The following is a 22,318-nucleotide window of genomic DNA, read 5'->3' on the forward strand; positions in this document are numbered from 1 at the left end:
TGCAAGCCTTTACTTGGACTTCTGTCTCTTACATCATAGTATGGAGAGCATGTGCTGTGTGCTTTGAGATGTCTCTGTGTCAGAGAGATGTAGTACTTGGATGATTTCCCCCCCTTTTAAAACCTTAGAAGAGATGGGTGTTAGAGTAGCTCAGACCCAGTTCTTAACTATTAAGAAATGCAGTTGTTATTTATGATTGTAAATAAACCTTTTGTAATTTTTTAAAGACAGGACTCCACATCTTTGCCTGCCTAAGCTCTGTATTCTTTACAGTCAAATCACACGGCACCTCACGCTTTGCTCGCTAATTAGCTGAATGCTCAACTTTTAGTATCGTTTGACTTTTGGCTGCTCTGCTATATTTTAGGGTAGTTTTCCCTAACACCAAATTCCTGAAAGATAGATATGATACTGCAACATGTCCATAGTTTCTTTCAAAAACAATCAATTGGGCAAAAAGGAACAACTCCCTTTGCTTTTTTGCTTCACTTTTTATTAGCTTACAAAGATTAGTTCTCTAATGGAAAGTATAAAAATATGCATACTTCTCCCACAACAATAGTGTGTGCTCACAATAGTTTTATATGTAGAATGTAGCGAAAAAGAACTACAGACAGGAAGAAAGTAATTTCTAACCAGCAAGAGGAACCACAAATAGTTCCAAAGTTAATACCAAAGTAATTTAGCAGTGCAATGTTAAAAATGTGAAGCAGCTTTACATTACAAAAAAAAACAAAATTAAATACAGAAATAGCACCTTTTACAAAAGGAATGGAGGAATGTAAACGTTGTAGGTAGATTCAAGTATATAAGTTATGTACACACACTTCCCCTCCCCAACAAAAAAGAAAAAATTGTATCGGAACATGAAAATTTTAGAAGGCCTGAAACCCTGCACAATTGAACACATGTGCACCTACATCAGTGCAAACAATCTTCCTGCCTCTCACAGTTTTCTCATAGAGCTTTTATGATTAGATATGGCAGGATAGAACTGGAGAACACTACTGACTGGACCTTGGGTCACCATCATTGACTTCATGCCGCTCCACTCCTGCTTCGATCTGAATGCCTTTCCAATGATTATTGACAGACTTGTGAGATGTGCTGGCGATTGGCCATGTCTGGAATCCAAATACAACAATATCTGGAGCCATAGATCTCACCTCTCTTGAGCTAACCCACATCTGATTTTTCAGTTCATGTCCATCTAAAACCCTTTTTTATCTTCACAAAATGATAATGGCCAGACCCATAGAGGTTGTGCTGTTTGTCAACTCAGCTCTACAATCTAAGCCTATCATGCCCCCTTCGAACCTTCAGTGCCATTTCTCCTAAAATGGTCAACCACAATTGGGACAAACTCCCTCTCTTCCAAGCAAATGATACCTAACACGGGGCTCATTTTTTCATTGGCTACATACACTTCACAAGAAATTCATGTCACACACTTAGGTTTCTATACTCTCAAATACGTTTGTGAAGCTGGAAGCAAACGTGCTCATCAAAAGGAGTTGCATCACTGGAAAGACTCATTTAGACTTTCATTTTTTCCTTCCAGTTCTGTGTGACCAAATCCATGTGCTCAAGGAAGTAATGCACATGAAAACAACTATGCTGGAGGGTATCCAAGGGGACGAGAAGGGGCATGCTGTTTTTATATTTGTGGAAGTGTTTTACATCAACCTTCATCTTCTCATACCACTCCTTTATTGCCACATGGAATACACATGGAGAGAGTTGATGAGGAGTTGGTATGTCTTACCTTTCTCTTAAGAGAAACAATGTTTTAAGCTAAAAGTGGCACTGCTTTGGGATGGCTGAGAACAAGTTGGGATTCTTGTACATAACTGACTTTCTCCAATTGTGTTGGCAATGATTGCATTGTTAAAGGAAGAATTAATTTCACTCAGAAAAAATTGAATGTGTATGTATGGAACAACACATCAGTTGAAAGTCAGAAAACACGCACACACTGTAGTGTTAAGAACTTCTTCAAAAATTAATGATTAACTGTTAACAATAGTTCTCTGCCACCTAAAAGACTAATACATTTATTATGCCATAGGCTTCAAGCGGACCCAGTTCACCATATCAGACTGAAGTAGACTAGTTTCATGAAATCATATGGGGTTACAAATGCGTTAGGTTTGAAGTTACCGCAAGAAGCTCTTCATTTTGCTGCAACAGACTAACAGAAATGGTTGATTATAACAGTAATTGGGTCTTCTTTCTACATGTTTTGAATTCCTATGATTTTTTTATTGCTGTGATTTAAGAAACTTAAGTCTTTTCACCCTCCTTGTAAGGCAGTCAATGGTCTGACCTAACATGAGGATACTGCATTTCCCATTTACTCTGCAGCTCTACTAGAATTATCCATACTTAATTTCCTTTAGGTAACATATTTCATTATTTAAAATTCAACTTAAACATACACTAAAACATTATTCCTATGCCTGTGAAATGACAGATTAGGAAGGGTGTCTGGCCTCAGGAAACAGACGTCCTCAGTACAAAATTATCCCTAGATTTTTTAAAAGAAAGAGACAGTATGACTGTCTATTCACTTGATTACAAAGTTAGAGGTAACATGATGATGGATTTTCTTTAAAAATGTGCCATTGAATTGGTGATGTAAACTCAAAAACTCTATACTACTTAGTTCATTTGGAAAATAACTGTGCTCAAGTATCAACAGCCAAAGTTTGGAAACTTTGAATTAACCTTTATCCCACATTCCTTCTCTATCAAGTATAAAGAATAATCTTACTGCTTTGACTGATTATTCCACCATTTTGCAGTTTCTATGATAGGGGAGAACTTTCCCAATTCTTGTCCTCCTTTGTCTGATCGTAACATGTTATAAATATTGTGCACACAATAAAACAATATAAATATTGTTTTTTAATGAAAAGTGGGCATTTTAATTGTATAAGTCACACAGATGTGACTACAGGCTTTCTCAGATGTGAGTTCTTAGAAGAATGGTCTTTGCAGGGACTGTGGCATAATTACAGATGAGTGTAATGTGTAATGCTCTAAAGTGGACTCTCACCAAGTTGTAAAATGTATGGTACTGTAGGCAATATCTAAGCCAGATAATGAATTGTTACCATACAAACATATTTCTTGAAATAACCTACTAGTCTGTACAGCAGTCTGAACCTGGTACCCTCCATTGTGATTTGGGGTCTTGAGAAAGTTTCCATTTTACACACCTTGAGGATATCAGGTTATGGAGGGCTGCTCTACAGTTTTGGGAACAAGCTTTTCTACCAGCGATAGTTAATTTGTCTATTTTGTGCAGAAAAAAAAGAGAGGACATGTCATAGTAGAGGAACTGCAACATTCATTAATACAAACCCAATTGTAAAAATGTAAAAACTTCACAGTTATTTTGGTCTTAAAGTATTTCATGTGTGTACATTCATCCGTACGTTGTAAGTTATTAGACTTTTGCTTAACAAGTGCAGGGAAAACTGTATATCCATTTACATTCAAGTAATTTGCAAAAATTCTGTTGTTCCAAAGTTGCAAATGATTTTTTTACTACAGTAGCAGTAGCTGCTATGTTATTTCATTTTGAGGTCCTCTTGGCTGACCTCACATACAGATACAGGATAAATAGTTTTTGTGAAGAGTGTCCTATCTCTATATAAGTGCTAGCCAGCTTCCCCTTTTTGTATTTGAAACAGACACTGCTAAACCCATACACACATCCTGTTAATTTCTTAAAATTTATCCAATAGGATCTGATGCTCTCATATGCACAATTTGAGTTCTAATTGGAATTAATATTTACACAACTAGGGAAAGTCGTTGGGAGAGGGAAATTTAGCAGGCAATGCACAGTGGGCAAGTATGCCCTTGGAGTGAGAGTTTAACATGTTTTCTCTTTCCCCTTTTAATGTAATAACTGATTATTTCTGTAACAACTCTAAAGCTCTGTTCTAAACTGACTGCACCTCAACTGTGATCCGGATTAGTCAGAACTGCTGCTGGAGATTTCTAATCTTCTTTGAACAGAACTGACTGCTCTGCTCTGGCTGCCTTCGTTTTTTCGCCACGCAGTAGGATCTTCAAGGCTGCCGGGTGTCTTGAAAAAGGCCTCTTTGGGTCCAGGGCGCATATTCTTAGGAGTCAGTGGTGTTGAGGAAGGCTATTTATAAATATAAAAAGAGAAACCAATTCAGATGTGCGGGAGATTGCCCTTTTCTCTCTCTCCTGAAAGCAAATGAAAGCAATTTTGAAATGCATAGGGGGAAAATGCAACAATACCATTACTGATGGAATTGGGAGTTTCTCTAGTGCACTGCTTCTTAAACTATGGATCCAGGCTGCAAATTAGTTCCTCTTAGTGAAGTGTTGGGGTCACAAAAAATTGGCAACAGTAAAAGGTTTCTGAACGCCACTCCTTTACATAAACCTGTTAGCAATAACATGCAGTGTTCACAGTGGACTCCGCAGAACATGCATCAGACTTACTCCACAAAAAGGAAAATCAGTTTGTTTAGCAAGCTTTCCAAATGCTTGCTATGAACACTAAATCAGTGGTTCTCAACAGTTTTCTTTTCTTTCTTTTTTTTAACCAGGGATCACTCTCCAACATTAGTACCAAAAGGATTACGAATCAGTTTTTGGTCAACTTTCGATTTGGTTTGGTTATTTGGGATGCTGATTCATAAAACTGCATTGGATAGACCACATTAGCTCTAGTTTCTTATACAGAACATATGCCTTTCAGTTGTCTCCATCTGCTTGCCCACAGAAAACCGCATTTAAGAATCTAGAGCTGATGTAGTCTATCCAATGCAATTTTCTGAACCCAAATAACCCCAGGAACAGGCCTAAAAACAAAGACATCAAGGTGCACCCGCTTCCAGGTACCACATGGAATGGCTCTGCTCAGGGGCAGGGAGAAGCAGCAGTCAGGAGGCTCGTTGTACCTTTCATGGGTAGTCAACCTCTCACCTCCCAACATCCTTGTTGCCTCAGCACTATATGAGGGTTTTGTGAGACCAGTTGCTTTTGTTGCAAAGGAGTAGTAAAAGTGAGGCCGTGGACCATATTTTAGTTTTTGGGAACCACTGGTGGTCCATAGACCTAAAGGTTTGATTGTATATCTATTTTATATGCCTATACACCCAGGGTCATGTAAAAATTTTCTAGGTAGAAAGAGGTCGCAAGTGGAAAAAGTTTAAGAAGACCTGATCTAGACTTCCAAGCCAGTTATGAATACGCCTGGCCTGGATGCTAGTTTGTACATTAAAATAGTTAATAGTTAACAGCATTGATTAGTTTGGGAAGGAACTTTATGCTGCATTTATTTATTGTAATCCACTCTCCCACTTTTCTGCTTTTTGAAAAGTGTCAAATGCAGGAATTGTCTTCATTAAGATACAATTAAAAGGAACAGTTAACACCCACTTATAAATGAAACAATAAAAAGAAAAAGGATTAATACAATAGGGACCACTCTGATTGGGGTTTGTCTCCATTCTAACTATTCAAGAAGTCAGAGAGCATTTGGTGTAGCAGACAATCCCACTTTTAATATATTTAAAAGCGCTGTCCAAGATGCAGCTAAGCCTATTTTGAGGGCCAGAGTCGAGCACTTTCAATAACTTCTTTAAAAGTTCAGATTATTATCCAGAGTAGATTCAATACTGTTTATAAAGCTGCTGTTGACATGTAACACATGCTTGCACAACCGGTTCCCGGTTCTGTAGGGGAAGATACTTCATAGGTTGTTTCAGCAGGGTATGGCTGTGAGAATTTGACATTGAGAACATTTCAATCTGACAGTGCCTAAAATTCTTCTGGCCCAGGCCAGGGTCCCTGAGTTGCAAGCCATTAAAAGCAATGGGGATCTGTGACAGCCTGAAGGGTCCCTGATACAATTTGTCTTTAGATTGAAGATTACTCTCAGGAGCCAGGAGGAAACTGCATCTCCATCAACAGGAGAAGAGATCCCCATTGTTTACAATAGCTGCCTCCTGGTAAGGCAGGGTTGGGGGACTTTTTCAACCCCTATATATTCCCCACACTATTGAATATACAGGGATTTTGAAGAATGAGTAGTCCAAGGTTAAACAGTTGGAACAGTAATGGTAAATTCCAGTCATTATGTTGTATTTCCTCTTAAAACTGGGCAGGAAATGCCTGGTTCTTTTCCTGGACTTCAGTTCCTACCAAGCCTAGCCAGCATTCCGAATAGTGAAGGATGAAAGACACAGGACTTAGACCCGGTAGAAGTAAAACAGAATTTTAGACCTAGCAGGCCATTTGGGGGTTAAGGAGACACGGTTTTAAGCATTGCCACTCATATGAGTCTTGTGTCGGACTAACCTTTGGGTTTCTCACCTGCTGCAATTTCAGAAGGGTGACTGGTTGACCCATGCAAATGGCTGAATCTGCTTTAACAGATCCTGGCACAGGGCTCAGGTGTGCAGCTGAATGAACCTGCTGGTGCAATTCCCGTGCCGGTAGCGGTGATGAATTTTGAGTAACAACTGCTGGGGTCCCAATGAAAACAGGTGTTGTAGATGTCAGGCCAGGCATGCTGAAATTCATGCATGCAACACTTGGGAAGGAGCCAGAAGGAGCTGAAGAAATTTGGCTTGCTGTTGCTGCTGGAGAATAGATAAGAGGGAATGGTGCCAGAGCCGTAGATGGAACCATCATACAGGGAACATTAAGTGAAGGCAAATGGCTTGAAGATAGGCTGACAGGACCAGGAGCTTGGCTGGCAGGGAGCAGGAAATTAAAACCATTTATTCCTGGAGAGAAGAACAGAAGCAGATATTACTATTAGGAAGATACCCATTTCTTTTTCTCTAGATGGGAGCGTGAGGAATCAGATACCAGAGAGAAGCTGAGATTAATTGTCCATTAATTGTGTTTTGCTTTTTTCCATATCATTTCAAACTGCGAGCTGGAGTCAGGAGATAGACATGTTTATAGTTATCGTGACATTATGAGTGATATCTAATATTATCATGCAATAGAATTCAGAGAATTTGAACACATTGTTTTTAAAAGGCATTAAGTTGCAAATACGTTAAGAACGCAAATCAAATCATTCAATAGTGAATTATGACACTCCTTTTCTTCATGTTGACTCAGACTTAAAAGAAAATACATGGGAGATGGAACATTCCCCTTCAAAGAGTTGATGGTGTCAGCACTGTGATTTTGTCATTTTCTCCTGACATATAATGGAATGCAAAAAGTGGAACAAATATGTTTGTCCCAAGCAGGGAAAGAGCAGCTTTAGAGGACTGGTTTCCTGGTAAGGAAGATTTACATGAGAGGTGTAGAACCAGAGAAAATTTAAGACCACTTCACCCATCAAAAGCTTCAACCACATATCTCCCTGCTTACCTAGGTAAAGGTAAAGGTTTTCCCCTGACATTAAGTCCAGTCGTGCCCGACTCTGGGGGTTGGTTCTCATCTCCATTTCTAAGCTGAAGAGCCACCATTGTCCATAGATACCTCCAAGGTCATGTGGCTGGTATGATTGCATGGAGCAGTTACCTTTCTGCTTGAGCAATACCTATTGATCTACTCACATTTGCATGTTTTTGAACTGTTAGGTTGGCAAAAGCCAGGGTTAACACCTCGCTTCCCAGATTCAAACCACCGACCTTTTGGTTAGCAAGTTCAGCAGCTCAGTTTAACCCGCTGTGCCATCGGGGGCTCCTGCTTACCAAGTTTGGCCTTAATCCTTAAAGTTAGAAGTGTAAGGTTAACATTTCACCTACTTAGAAGTATACCTAAGTGACTCCCATGAGACTTACTCCAAAGAATACATGTGTAGAAATTAGCCAAAGAGCTTTGTCCAATATGTCTTGTGGTTATTATGTGTCATTAGTTTGACTTTGACCTATGATGACCAAAGAGATCACATTACCTGTATTTCATTGATAGTTAGATGCCATCGATTATAAGATGAACCCTAATTTCAGTACCACCACCAACAAAAATACATAAGATGCACCTGCAATTCTAAGACAAACCCCCTTTTAACAGATGTTTATATAAGAAAAAGTGCATCTTAGAATTGAAGAAATGTGGTATTAGCAGCAGAAGTGGCAAGAGAATTTCTTCTACATTGCATTAGCAATTCTTAGTACTGCTGCCCAGAAGACACTTGTAAATCATTTTATCATGAAAACCCTATGAGACTGAAATGTCAACCGAAGAATCTATTATGGTACGACATTAGCCTAAATCTTCTTTTAGTCCTGACTGAAGAACCACCATTGAATCCATTACATTTATCTATTTTCTGACTTGTCATTCAACAGTTAATCAAACGGGTCTAATCTAGTTTGATATCAGCCATTGTTTGAAAATATATTCTAGCTAGATGTTAAAACAGTGTATTTTCAGAGCAGTCTTTACCAGCTGCAGGCTGTACATAGAAATACTGTGGCAGAGAGGGCTGTTTGTCATTTTCTTGAGAGGTTTGTTCATTTTCTTTTGTGTTTTCTTTCAGCTCTTTACTTCTGTATGGCTTATCTTGCTCCCATGTTCCCAAGGCTTTAGCTGTATCTCTTGTGGCAGCTTCCATAGCAGCCAAAGTCCTCGATTCAAGCTGAAAGCCTCTTAGTTGGTCAATTGGACTGCAGTTACGATCTGGGGAAGATTCTGTGTCCACGGGCTTAATAGTCTTCTAAGAAAAGAACAAAAAGAGAAACACAAATCATTCTCCTTTTCTTAGAGATGTAACCCTGTGGGAAGATAGAAATTGTACCATGATCTATTCCTATCTAGCCTTAAAGGTAAAAAGTACAGCTGATAATGGGATAAATTACTCATGAAACAGTTTCCCTATTAGGAGTCTTTTCATCTCTCAACAACTTCTCCAGAGCAAAACCACAAAAAAGTCTTACAGATATTTTTTCAGTGCTGCCTAGTGGAAGTGGCAAAAATGAGCAAGAACCAAAATTTGTTTCTGAATAATATCAGAAACCAAAATATTGAATGCTATCATTTTATCTTATGGTGAAAAATGGCCACTGTTATTTTGATGTAAGCAAGGGTTTAGCTATTGGGCAGACAAAACATTCTCCTCAAATTTTCCTTCAACTCCCAAAATTTATAACATTACCGGCAGTAAAACAGTGAACGTGGTTCACACCTAAATCAAAAATTGCCTTACCTTTTCTATCACCAATGAAATGGGACCTTCATTTTCCTCCAGGTCTTGTCTTTTAGTGATAGGTTCACTTGCAGTGGAAGGCACACACTTCGGGGAACTTCTCTTCCGACTGTTAACAGGAGGAGGCACAAAAGCTTTTGATAGACAAGCTGAATCTTGGTCGTTACAATCTCCATTTCCCTTTTCTTGAAGACTCTCCCTTGTGAAACTGTCATGAAGACTGCCACACAGCATATAAAGTGATGGCAAGTAAACAAAAGGTTGATTGGGAAGCACAGTGGATTTTTTGGTGTCCTTTTTGGAAGCTGACAGAGCAGAGTGTGGCAGAGCTTGATCATGCGTCCCATTGGACAAAGACAGCTGTGACACATCGGAGATGGCATTTAAAGGCAGGGTGGGAAATGCCTTAAGACAATAGTCTGAGTCTCCGGGAACAGGAAGGACAGAGAAAGGAGAAATGATGCCCAGGTTCCTTGTAGCTTCATAGCTTTTACTACAAAGATGAAAGAAACAATTAGACTAAAACCATGCCATACTCTTCTTAGCCTAACCAACCCAAACATCTAGATTTGGGTATATTTTTATTATTTGTCTGAATATTTATAAGCTTCCCTTAGTCAAGAACTATTAGGATGATGAAGAGTAAATATGTTATTTTGTGTTAACATTCTAGCCACATTTTATAGTACGTGAAGCTTCCAGGTTCTCTGTAATGTGGCCACAAACAACACACCAAATAATCCTATCACAATATAAACAATACATGGGCCACTCACCAACCATGGTGGGAAAAGAAGCTCTTTAAGACCCCTAGGTCTTCATTAACAAAGCTAGAGCTAAATTATGCATCTCCTCCCTCAAGAGGAATAAGACGCTATCTAGATAAGATGTCCAACAGCTCTTGGACATAAAACCATTTATGCCCAGGTGCCTCATCTTGTTGGGATTAAATTTCAGGGTTTTTTTTTTTGGTCCATATCCAGTTTAGCTTTTGTACAGCTTTTTCTGAATCAGAAGGTAGTGAGAAACAGAACTAGAGTTCTTAATCCTATTGATGGTATTTCACTCCTATGATGAATTCATCCAGATTTTTAAAAACCCAATGACAAGATGGAATTCTGTGGGACATTGCAGTATAAATACAGTGAGATTTGAGCAAAAACCTTTATGGAAGGGCTAAACATAACATCACATAGATTTTAACATCTATGGAAAATCAATGGTAGCTTCGGTAATCACATTCACTCACGAAATGAATAGAAGAATTCACATCAGATTATCAATTGTTACCTTAGCCCTGCTTATGTTTAAGAGAGTTCCAGACACGCACCCATATTTAATCACATTTTTGGGAGCAATTTGTCAACATCAGGACTGGCAAACTACCAGTGTAAAATGGACAATAGAGCTTTGATTATGTTTTTATGGATTTTAACTGTGAATTCTTTAATACCATTTATATTTAATTCTGTTTTAATGTTTATATATTTTTAGATTTTAAATTGTGTTGAAATGTTTTTTTAATGTAAGCTGCTTTGAGTCTCCTTGTGGAGAGAAAAAGCGGGTATAAACAAACAAACATAATAATAATACCGGTAGTAACAGAAATCTCATTCAAAATGCCCATTTTTAATATTTATCAGATTTATTTTTCCTTTTTTTGGAACTGGAACTCAAGGCAGCTTTAGATTTGTTGTTCAGTAACCATACTCTTCCAAGGTATCCAAGGACTGGTAGATACATTCTGAAGAGATGTCTCTTAGACACTTAAGTGGTTTATGCACTCTTGAGAAAATTATAGTGATTGATGTCATTTAGCAGAATGTATCTTTGCATAGGAAAGGAAATAAAGCAACACACTAGGGGGTCCTTTCAATTCTTTGTGTTGTGATTAGTGCCTATGTGCTACAAGGCCAAATCTAGGAGCAGCCACACAAGTATAGCCACAAAATTCTTTGTGAGTCATGTACTCTCTCTGGATGATTCATATGCACTTCATATGCCAACTAAAATCTGTCTTCTCTCTTAAAATACATAAAATGCACAAGAGTTATTTGTGGTAAATTCATTGAGAACATAGTTTTTGTGGATTACAGATGAACTCTCAATTTACCTTTTGTCATTTTCTATCTTCTGACAGCAAACAGATGTAACATTTATCATTTTAGAACAGTAATCATCTGGAGAACAAAGAAAAAGTGGAACATTTGATTGATCGCTATCTTTACATTCTGTGAGGAGTAGATGCACAAACATTCAGTTGCATCTTTACTATACAGTCTAAAAACGGCCAAGAGATGTGAAAAGTCAAGGAGACAATACCCTGCAATCTTTTTGATAGCCATTGTCACAAGGAACTCAGAAGCATCACCTCAATAATGACTGATTTTCTATATTGTGTCATGATCACTCCTTCTGTTCCCTTTCACAACTCCTATTTCTAGGTCAGAAACTTGTCTTTGTATTACATCTATTATTTGACACCTACAGTTTCTTGCTTTGTCCTTCCCCCTTACTTCACATCATCATTCTCTCAGCACTAAGCATCCTGCCTTTTAAATATGGCTTACAGAAAAGTCCATATAGAATGTAGGGATTCACACATTTGGCTTATTTGGGTTGTTAGCCAACCTGTATGTTTGTGAGGATGCTCTGCCATGGATCAGTGAGCTTTGGAGGTGTCCCAAGCCTTTAGAAATATGGGGCTGTGAAAACAATCTGCTATATGTTGGCACTTCAACCCCTTTTGCTCAGTGCTTCAAAACAAAATCTTAACAACTCTCTGCTGAGTTTAAGAGTAGGAAAAAGGACCATCTTTGGTGATAACACAACACAACTGAGCTTCTGAAGCTAACTCAGGATGAAAAGCTTTAAAGGTGCCCAGGTGGTATGTACTAGGTATAGTGGTATGGCAACCCACCTCTTTTCCTAGGTCCAGGGCCAGCAGAAGGGCTGGGATTTGTTTTGTTAACTGAAGGGAAAGGATACTCCTTGGCTTGCATGATGAGTGAATATGTAAATTCCTGGAAAAACTGCAGCCTATTCAAAGTGAATCCTCTGCATTTTATAGTTCATTTCTATTCTTGACGAACTTGTACCAAAATAACTGTGCACAGATTGTGCCGCACTTAACATACCAGGCCTACACTGTGTTACACGCTGTGCCCCTTGGATCCATTGTTACAGAATTCTTGTAAGACCTTCAAATCACTTTATAAAAACTTTACAGTGCTAAAAGTGTGAAAGTGCTATAAATGGGATTGTTCCAGTCAGTTCCATCTTACCAGCAACCATAAAATAATATTTTCCCCTTCCATTTAGAGAGCATTACGCTGTCTGCCAAATTCTAACAAAAGAAACACACCCTGGATCAAGTTTTTTTTTTGGGGGGGGGGGGGGGGGGGGAGGAATGGATTTAACAAGAAATAAATGCACAAATCTACAGATGTAAACCAGAATATTTTTGGTAGAGTACAAGCCCTGTGGTCATTACCTTGTCTCCCCCTGCGTGGGCTGTTGGGCTCAGAGCTGACCTCCCTCTTGACCACTTTGGAAGGCTGCACAGTGTTGAAGGAGGCATGACGGGACATCCGCTCTTTTCTAACAGCGCAAGCCTGGTGTGGGAGGCGTGGTGTCCCTTTCACTTCTGATAAAGCAGCACAGGCCGAAAGGTCTATCTTTATGTCACCTAAATAAATGCATTTTTGTTAAGTTAGTTGCCAAAGCTTCTTTTGGGGGATTCTAAATCCCAGAAGTTTCTCTTAGCACAAGCTGCTGTAGTTCCACTCTCACTCCCTTGGATTATTTCCAAGCTCTGGAGAAAATTTAGTCATTGTACAGTTTACCGTGCCACAAAATCAGTGGATCAGCCTAAAATAGATGCTATCTCCTGTCCAGAAATTAATATCCTACATTGGAAAATAAATTACATCTCACTCTAACAATTTTCGCACCACTATCTGTCCAATTCCCAGATATCTGGCCAACACATAGAATGCTAAAGTATATCTTTGTTTTACATCAGAATGTCATGTACGTAATGTCAACTTGTGTGTTAAGACTGTGTTGCTAAACAGTGTGGCTAACGTTCTAATCTAAAGCATGTTGTGAAGTGTAAATTTACACTTACATAATGTAAATGTGAGTGTCCAAACACGAATCAAAGAATATGAAAGGCACTGAAGACTAATCCAACCAGAGAAGCCAGCCATAGCAGAGCACTTGATGAACCAACCTGGACACAGCATATTACAGTAGAGTCTCGCTTATAAATAATAATAATAATTTTATTTTTATACCCCGCCACCATCTCCCCAGAGGGACTCAGGGCGGCTCACAAATATAAAACCAGCATACAGAGTATCAAATACCAAAAACACACAAATGAGATTAAAAGGCATAAAATAAAATCAAAGTCATTATAAAACACATGATAAACACAGCAATAAAATCATACAATGGACTGGGCAAAGTGCACTGAGTGAAACTTGTAGACATGAAGGACGTTAAGGTGCTATGAGATCATGGGGAGAACCTTAAACTGGGGTGAACCCTGTGGCTATGTCGAGGAGTTAACCAACAGGTACAACTGGTCAGAAGTAACCGCTAGTACAAGGGTTTAGCATATAGTGGGCGGTACTTATTCAAAGACCTGTGTGAAGAGCCAGGTTTTCCAACGTTCTGTATTATTCAATACTGCTTTTAGTAGTCAATCTTTTTGTAGTCAGTGTTTTCAATACATTGCAATGTTTTGGTACTAAATTCGCAAATACAGTAATTACTACATAACGTTACCATGTATTGAGCTGCTTTTTCTGTCGATTTGTTGTAAAAGGTGATGTTTTGGTGCTTAATTTGTAAAATCATAACGTAATTTGACGTTTAATAGGTTTTTCCTTAATCCCTCCTTATTATCCAACATTTTTGCTTATCCAACGTTCTGCAGGCCCGTTTATGTTGGATAAGCGAGACTCTACTGTATTTGAGAACACAGAAATGCTGGACCACTTTAACAACTACCATGTCAGACTATACAGAGAAGCCATAGAAGTCCACAAGCATGTGTACAATTTCAATAGAAAGGAGGAAACCATGAACATACTGGCTACCAGTATTAAAAAACTCTAAAATCGGAACAGTGAATAAAGAACACCATTCAGAAAACAGAGGAATTCTAGACATGACTCAATCAGGGCCAGCTAACACCTCCCAACAAAAGATCCCCCAGGCAGTAAACAGCAAGATCTTGAAACTGAAAGGCTAATTAATTATAATCAAGGTGATTAATTGCAACATTCACACTTGCCTCCAACAGACAAGAGTTCTCTCTCCTACCCTGGACCTTCCACAGATATATAAACCTCCCTTGAATAGTTTCCAACAGACCTCACATCTTCTGAGAATGCCTGCCATAGATACGGGCGAAACGTCAGGAGAAAATGCTTCTGGAACATGGCCATATAACCCGGAAAATTCACAGCAACCCAGTGAATCTGGCCATGAAAGCCTTTGACAACACATTACACTTGCATAGTTACGTAGTTGTTCTGTTTATACTACAGTACACTTCTTTGAATACAGACACTGGACAAACTGATTGTATATCCTTACTATCCCACTGTGTAAATGGAAACTCAATGGCTGTGCTAAAATCCCACTGAACTAAATGGTCGCTTGACTGCATTGACAAATAATTACGCATCATCTAACAAAGTGCACCTGCACCTGATACAGAAAACTGTTTAAGTCTATATAGGTAGTAAGAATCAGGTATGGCAGTAAGATACTCATAGGAAGAGACATATAAAGAAAATTACCATTGTCTCCACTGAATTCCACAGGCCCAATCCACTTAAAAGCTGGCTTGCGTCCTCTCTCTTCTGTTACATGCACTTTCTTTATGAGCCCAAGGCTTGTCAAGACATTGGCAATATCATACAACCTTCGTACCTTTGCTGAAAAGGAAGTTGTTTATATAAATAATTACACTATAACAAAATGCTAACTAATCAGACAAAAGAAGCACTACCAAACCCTTGAAAAATATAGGGAGTATGTATAAAAATGCTTCTTTTATTGTGGTGGGTGTGGACCAAACTCTTACTCTGATTAGTAACTGGACTCCCTGGTAGGTATAAATGGATTTATCTTTGAAGTGCTAATATAGAGTACTATATTAAAACCAGTATTTAACATTATACCCTTTCAATGCAGTTTGCTACTATATAAGTTAGTCAAATAATGACTGGAGCTTGGAAACATTAATTTTAATCAATGACTGTTGCAGTCTCTTTGAAATATATTAATAACCCAACATATGACAATACATTTCATTTGGAGGTTTGTGTGATATCATTGAAGTCAGCATTATAGGAGATAGAGTAAATGGTAAAATGATAAATTGCACTCATTATCATTTATCTTCAAGGCACAATGGACAAGAAGTATTCAGGAGCACATACACACACTTTCCTATGATAATTCCAGTGCGACCTGTGGTTTCTGCTCAGCTCCTATATGACCTGATAATCATTTTCAGGGAAGACACTTCCTTGAAGGCTCTAAAACAGCAAATATGCAATCTGGTCCTTTTTCTATGACAATTATACTCCTCAGCTTCTAAATGATTATTCACCCCACAGAGAAATAATCCTTACTTTTAAACTTGCTGTGATCGGCTGTATCCTGGCTTTCTTCTATCAATATTTTTGCTGCTATGTCAAGAGTGACTATCTTGGTTTTGGAGACGAGGAACAGCATGACAAATTTTTGGCTCATAATCCTCAATGACTTGTCCTTTCTGCTGTTTGCAGACGCTGTATTACAAACACAACCCAAGTCTCAGCATGTTATTTCTATCACTGCCAAGAAAGCATTATAAAGGTTTTGCGTGCAAGATTTAAAAAAAGAAGCAACCCCCCCCCCCCCCCCCAAACCCACATTTTGTTGTTGGAAAGCAGGACTTCTTCTAATGAGCAGAAAATAATTGCCTGCGACAGATGGACAGTTCGACTTTAATCATCTTCAGGAAAGGACAGTAATATATCTTTAAGAACTGCATTGAAAAGTTATACATTCTGGTCAGGTTTTATCAATGCAGAGTACCAGAGGAAAGAAGAGTGAAACCAGACAATCAGGCTTATGTTCTAGAAATCTGTAAAATGGAAGTCAGCAAGAAGAAGCAAGAGAAATGTGGGTGGAATTGGCATGTAGATGAGAAGACAGACTCAAAAGATGATTATGATATAGTTAAAGGAAAGAGAAGACTTGTCTTGGAAAAGAACATTTTTGATACAATAATTTTGCTTATACAGTAATTAAAAATATCTTACACTAATGACAGCAAGAACCTTTACTTTGCAAATACTTTTAGCTAACTTACCAGACGGACAATCTGTCTCTGAAAAGTCAAGCAACTGTCGGTCTTGGAAATTGAAAAGGGTCTCCTTTTTATGCTCTCCAAATCTATACTCGAGGTCTAGCTCTTTCTGTTGGAAATAAGCCATAAGTTCTTCATATTTTTGCAGCACTCCTAGTTCCTGGAGATTTTTCAGAGTCTGACTCAAGGTATGGCGACCGTGCCAACTATACTGATTCTTAGCTACCCGACTAACGAGTTCAAGAGATTCCAAGACATTCACTATGTCATAAATTCGTCTGCGTTCAACTCCTGGATGTAGAGACAAAAATAAAACAAACAGAATTAAACCATAACATCATTTGTCTTGGAAGAATGCAAGTAATGCAGGTTCAAATGTCCAAAACAGTGAAAACAATTATACCTAACAGCTCTAACATCTACCGGCTATTATTCATACCAGAAACATAAAACAACACATGTCGAAGTGCTAACATTTCTGACTTGGCTGAAATTGATTTACTTCATAGAGGAGAAAAATAATGTCATATTACAACAGAAAATTGGTCCCTTAGAGACCACTTTCCAGAGCAGAATTGTAAGAAGCATTCCTATGTGACATATTTGATCACAATGTTTAAGATGAGTTATCAGGCTCAAACCAAACAGTTTGTGCATCAAGAATCTACTCCACCCACACACCTTAGTGTGCACTGTGTCAATCAGGAGAGGAAATTATATATAATTCTAGCTCCTAGACACTTTTAAATTCCTAACACATTGGCATCCCATAAACACCTTGGCCAAATAACTTAGGTGACCAAGGAAATCGATATGTTGCCGCTAGATTATCTAAAGTTCTACTTTCTGTCAGTCAAGACCATTTGTTGCTAAAGATGGCCAGCAGATTCCCCTTGCGTTTTCTGATTTTTGATTGTGTGGTATAATGCTTGCTTAAGTTTGCAATGTATTCTTTCCTTGCTTGTGTACCTTTTTGAAATAATTCTTTATTAGCTTGCAGTGAAAATGCTTTGCATAGTTCTAGCACATTGGTTGATGGGTTAGCGTTCCTCCTGGAACCATTGGAAAGAATATTGTGTAAACAATGGGCCCTAATGATATCAGACCCTGGCACATGGCACTTAAAAGGTACCCAAACATTTTCAGTCATAGAACCCTCCCTGTGTGGAACCCTACCACTGTGATTTTCCTGCAGAATCCTAACTCTGTCCTTAGGCATTGTGAAACCACAAAGTTCTTTCTGTATTCATCTACTCCTGTTCCTTTAATTTCTTTGTATAATGAAGTAAATAAAGAGTAAACATTTATGTATATTCTTAATTTTGATACAATAAAATATTGGATATGACCAGAAACCTTTCTTTTGGTACATGAATATATTGGATTCACACCTAGTGATACATTAAATTGTTTGACTTTTATACTCAACATAGTTTTGAAATTGGACTTTATGTCCAACAGCTGATTATAAATCTGGGGTGGCATCTATTTTATTCCTAAATTTGTTTTTGATGTAAGCATAAGCTGAAAAGCTTGATTCATATCGACAGGTGGACATGAAGGGGAACAGAGCTGAGATAGCTTTTCTGGCTACTGACAGATTATGTCTATCAGTCTTACTGAAAAGTCATTCACTGACACAAAGTCAAATTTTGCTTTTAAAGGAGCTGTACAATGAATTTCAATAAGATCTTCATATTCTGTACTAGCTTTTGAAGAAAGATTTTAAAGATTTTTCGTGGAACCCCTACGATACTTTTGCAGAGCCCTAAGGTTTCACAGAACACAGTTTGGGAACTGCTGACTTAAAGGATCATTTCTGCCGCTGCAGAACATTGTGCCTCCACAGCTGGCCTAAGATTGCTATAATCTTGTATAATAGAAATGGGCAATTATTGGCTTATAGATAGCATGGTCCCTCCTATACTTCTTTGTTGCCCTCCCAAGTGGTAAGCTATCTGGTTTATTAAGGAAAAAATAACTTTTCACTGCTACTATGCCACCATGTTTTGAAGGGTATTGTTGCAGTTTTAAAGTAAATGTCAGTAGAGGCAGCAATGTGCAGCTCTCAATAGCTTGTTGGAATTTACTGGGGTACCTCGCCCCACAAAAACAGCTCCACTTTTGCTATACAACTGTCTGAAGAGTAAGCCACTCAAACTTCAGCAAGGGTGTATCCACAGCAACAAACCATTCATTTGCAGGAGTAAACTCTTCTCTTATGTACAGTGTGGACAATAGTTTATTTGGCTTCTTTTGCTGAAGTGATGTATGTACATTTAAAGTGAATGTGCACAATCATCTAAATTTTTGCAGTTTCCCTTTTTTCTGGAGGTTCCTCAGTGTTTGGTTCAAGTCGTGGTAACCATGCCAACAGAATTGATTCTTAGCTACTTGGTCCCACTTTTGCTTTCAACATGAAAAAGAACTATATGGATAACCAGTGCTTACATGTTTTAGCATTTGGACACACATGATTTCTTAGAAGTTCATGCAGGTGCATATGTGTGTGTGTGTGTGTGTGTGTGTTAGCCTAGGTTTTTGCACAGTGTAGCAGAACAGCAACCACAATAACGATGCAATCAGAAAGTAAATCAATGTCACCTGTGCAAATACTATGTAAGCAATAACCATATTGTATTAGAGCACCAATTGCTGTCTTCTGTAAAACTGAATCAATGTTCATGCAGCCAAAGGGTCTCTGTCCCTTTTCCTCCCCCCCCTCCTCTGGTAAATAATGTATAACAGTGCTTAGCTGAAAACAGCATGGGCTTCTGTGAGACTTATTGTAACAGCATTTAAAATGTCTGTAATGATCCCTAAATCTGTGTGGAAATGTCCATAAATTATCCCTGTAAACCAAAGCATACTGCTAAACTGCACTGAAGTCGTCAGAAAGAATTTAGAGCTGACTCTGTAGTCTAGTAATATGCTGATGTGGCAAGAAAGTATATCATGCTTTATACTAAAGCAGTCATTACCCAGCAATAAAAGCACTTAGGAATTATAATAAGAATTGTGGACTCCAAGGTAGTCTCCCAGTATGGAGAATGTGGGATTGGCTGCCTTCTGGACACATGGCGAGGTTACTACTCTGAGATACATCTTTCTTTAAGTATGCCCTTGATATGTGTGGCAGAAAGGCTAGGAGTTCACCTGCAGATAAGGTACCCAGTTTGTGCTTTGACCTACCAATTTTTATTTTCCATGTGAAGATTTACATCCAAAAGAAAGCATTCTTCTTATAATATACTTTATTTATTTATATATTTTATGCTACCACCCACTGACTTGATGGCAGCATTAATGTTAATGTACAAAGCTATTTAAAATTCACTAAAGTCTAGGCTGGAAGTCATGTTGATACTCTTGCCTTAGCAGCAGATCTGGGGTTGGGAGCATTTAGTGTAAATGACTTACTGCTCTACACATGGTTTCTTGATACTGTCACTTTTCATTACATTTTTCATTAAATGGAAAGGGACTATACAAATCTACCCTAACAACACTGTGTTAAAAAGCCTATTTTAAGAAAGCCTTCTCTATGGATGGCAAAGTGAAAAATAACTTTATACATATTAATATACATCTTCTACTCTGCTGCCTGCCTGTGGAGCAGAGGTGACCTTGGACTCCTAAAGGCAGTGCCAACAGCAGGGCAAGATTTGACATGTCCTACCAAGCTGACAAGACTCAGAGTACAGACTCAGCAGCAAGCAGCCTGCAAACCAGCTTCAGTAAAGAGAGAAACCCCGTTACCACAAGGTTACCCATCATTCAATGAATTGGCAGTAGCTCCAATGAGGAAAACAACCAAATTACATTATGTGACAGTGTAGATCCAGTGTTGCTCCAAGGTTCCTAGCAGAGGTTTCCCCCATTACCTGCTCCCTTATTGTACTAGTTACAACTTCCAGTGATTGAAACTGGAGTATGCTGCATGTAAACTATGTTTTCTCCCCATAATTTCTGATTTCGATATAACACTTCATTATAACAAACCTTCCTACCAAGTAATCGTGTTTATGCTATTTGTGTCTGACTGATCCTCCAGTCTGGACACATGCTGCAGCTGCCACTGACCTGAATGCTGTGCGAAAAAAGAACTGGCAGTATTCTTTTAAACAGAGGCTAGATTGCCATCTGCCAGGGGTACTTTGATTGTGCTTTTCCTGCATTAGATGGCCCATGTAGTATCTTCCAAATCTATTATTCTACTATTCCTATTCCTTCACTGCCATTTCCTGTTCATTGTCTTATTTAGATTATAAACTTGAGGATAAGACACTCTCATATTAACAATTTTCAAGCAGCTCTGACAGCCTTTATGGCTGAAGATTGAGGTATAAATGATCTAAATAAACAAATCTACCTATGAACAGTATTTATATATATATGTCATACAGTAGTTGCTGTAACCGGTAAGATTCCAAATCTAAAACCCACTTAAATAATATATCTGATTTAGTGCCACATGTGCGCTTCCAGTAATGAAGACAGTACTTTATGTACAAAGTATCTTCTTTGTTGAGATCGTTAATAAATAATGCCAATGGGGAATATTTTCAGTTTCCTTGTACATCATTGAGATTTCATGTCAAAAAGTAAAGTAACTATAACTTTTTGTTGATATCTTTTCTAAAAGAATAACAATCCACTTCCAATTACTGCTCTGTGTATAATGTGAATTTTGTTAGCAGTCAGTTATTTAGGACCACTTAGGTTTCTTTTACGGATATCTAAAATTTTTACTCCATCTGTATTTTTAAGAGAACTAACCTGAAGTATGTCACATTTTACATACTCATAGGAAGATTGGAAGATTATACTTACACAATCTTTTATTATACAGGCTTCAGCCCAAAAGAAAGGTACTATAATGCAGTTTATGAATAAATGCATTAAAAATGTCTATTTCATCAATGGTGCATTCCATGCAGAAATGATCAAAAACCATCATATCCAAAGTGAAATGTTATGCAGAAATAGACGAGAACAGATTTATGAATGAACACATCTCTAACTGACAAGGAACAGAACCCACCAAGGTAATCCATCCCTAACCCCTATCAACTGTGTTTTTTTTCATGTAAATATTTTCCAGATTAATTCTTGAAAAGAGGTAACAGAAAAATAATCTATCAGCACCTTTGCCTCATGCTGCCCCACTCAAACAGATAGAAAATGGACAGGAAGAATTTAAGTGAGGTCTGTAAGGAGTACAGACTAGTAAATCATGCCTTATAGCTATTGCATAACCCGTTAGAAACATTCATTTTTGTGCTCAGTAGTATCTTCTGTCATACTTACCAAGACTAGAAGCTACTTCATCCAAAGATATTGTTGTCTTTTCTGCTGATAAAGGATAACTAGGGTAGCGAGCTAAAAACTTTTGGCACAACAACCCTAAGCTTTTCTGTTTTCTGCTGGGTCTCTGCTTTTCATAGTCGTCAGTCATTCCATCATCTACAGCATCACACTAGAAACAGATGCAGAAAATATTCAAGTAACACCTTTGTAATTGGCCACATGTGTTTATGATACATTAGACTTGGACTTCCACCAATGAAATGTCGGAGTTTATGCAAGATACTCCAACCTCCATCTATCCCAGTCAGCCTGTATTATAGTGAGGAATGATGAAACCTGTAGTCAACAAATTTGGATGGCTACAAATTCTTCATCTCTGTCAATATCATGCCAACTTTTGGTTCAGGCAGTGAGTGATTTCAGGTGTATTTATTTTCTAACTCCATGGAAATTTCAGGGAA

General features: G+C 38.2%; 1 protein-coding gene across 3 annotated transcripts in view; it reads right to left on the bottom strand.

Moving 5' to 3' along the window:
• Nucleotides 1-471: 471 nt before the first annotated feature.
• Nucleotides 472-22,318, bottom strand: part of e2f7 (E2F transcription factor 7) — a 33,755-nt gene continuing 11,908 nt past the window's right edge. The window contains exons 4-13 of one of the 3 annotated variants that reach the window (XM_062982651.1): nt 21,858-22,026; nt 16,551-16,838; nt 15,826-15,984; nt 14,986-15,123; nt 12,663-12,857; nt 11,283-11,349; nt 9,170-9,278; nt 8,410-8,680; nt 6,352-6,782; nt 472-4,162 (exon numbers count right to left, since the gene is read on the bottom strand). In XM_062982651.1, coding sequence (XP_062838721.1) covers nt 3,986-4,162; nt 6,352-6,782; nt 8,410-8,680; nt 9,170-9,278; nt 11,283-11,349; nt 12,663-12,857; nt 14,986-15,123; nt 15,826-15,984; nt 16,551-16,838; nt 21,858-22,026 — 2,004 coding nt within the window. In that variant the 3' untranslated portion in view covers nt 472-3,985. Of the gene's footprint in view, nt 4,163-6,351; nt 6,783-8,409; nt 8,681-9,169; nt 9,663-11,282; nt 11,350-12,662; nt 12,858-14,985; nt 15,124-15,825; nt 15,985-16,550; nt 16,839-21,857; nt 22,027-22,318 lie in introns of all 3 variants that reach the window. The other 2 variants (XM_062982649.1, XM_062982650.1) reach the window with 2 other exon arrangements.

Source organism: Anolis carolinensis, chromosome 5 (genome assembly GCF_035594765.1).
Source record: "Anolis carolinensis isolate JA03-04 chromosome 5, rAnoCar3.1.pri, whole genome shotgun sequence".
Taxonomy (NCBI): Eukaryota; Metazoa; Chordata; class Lepidosauria; order Squamata; family Dactyloidae; genus Anolis; species Anolis carolinensis.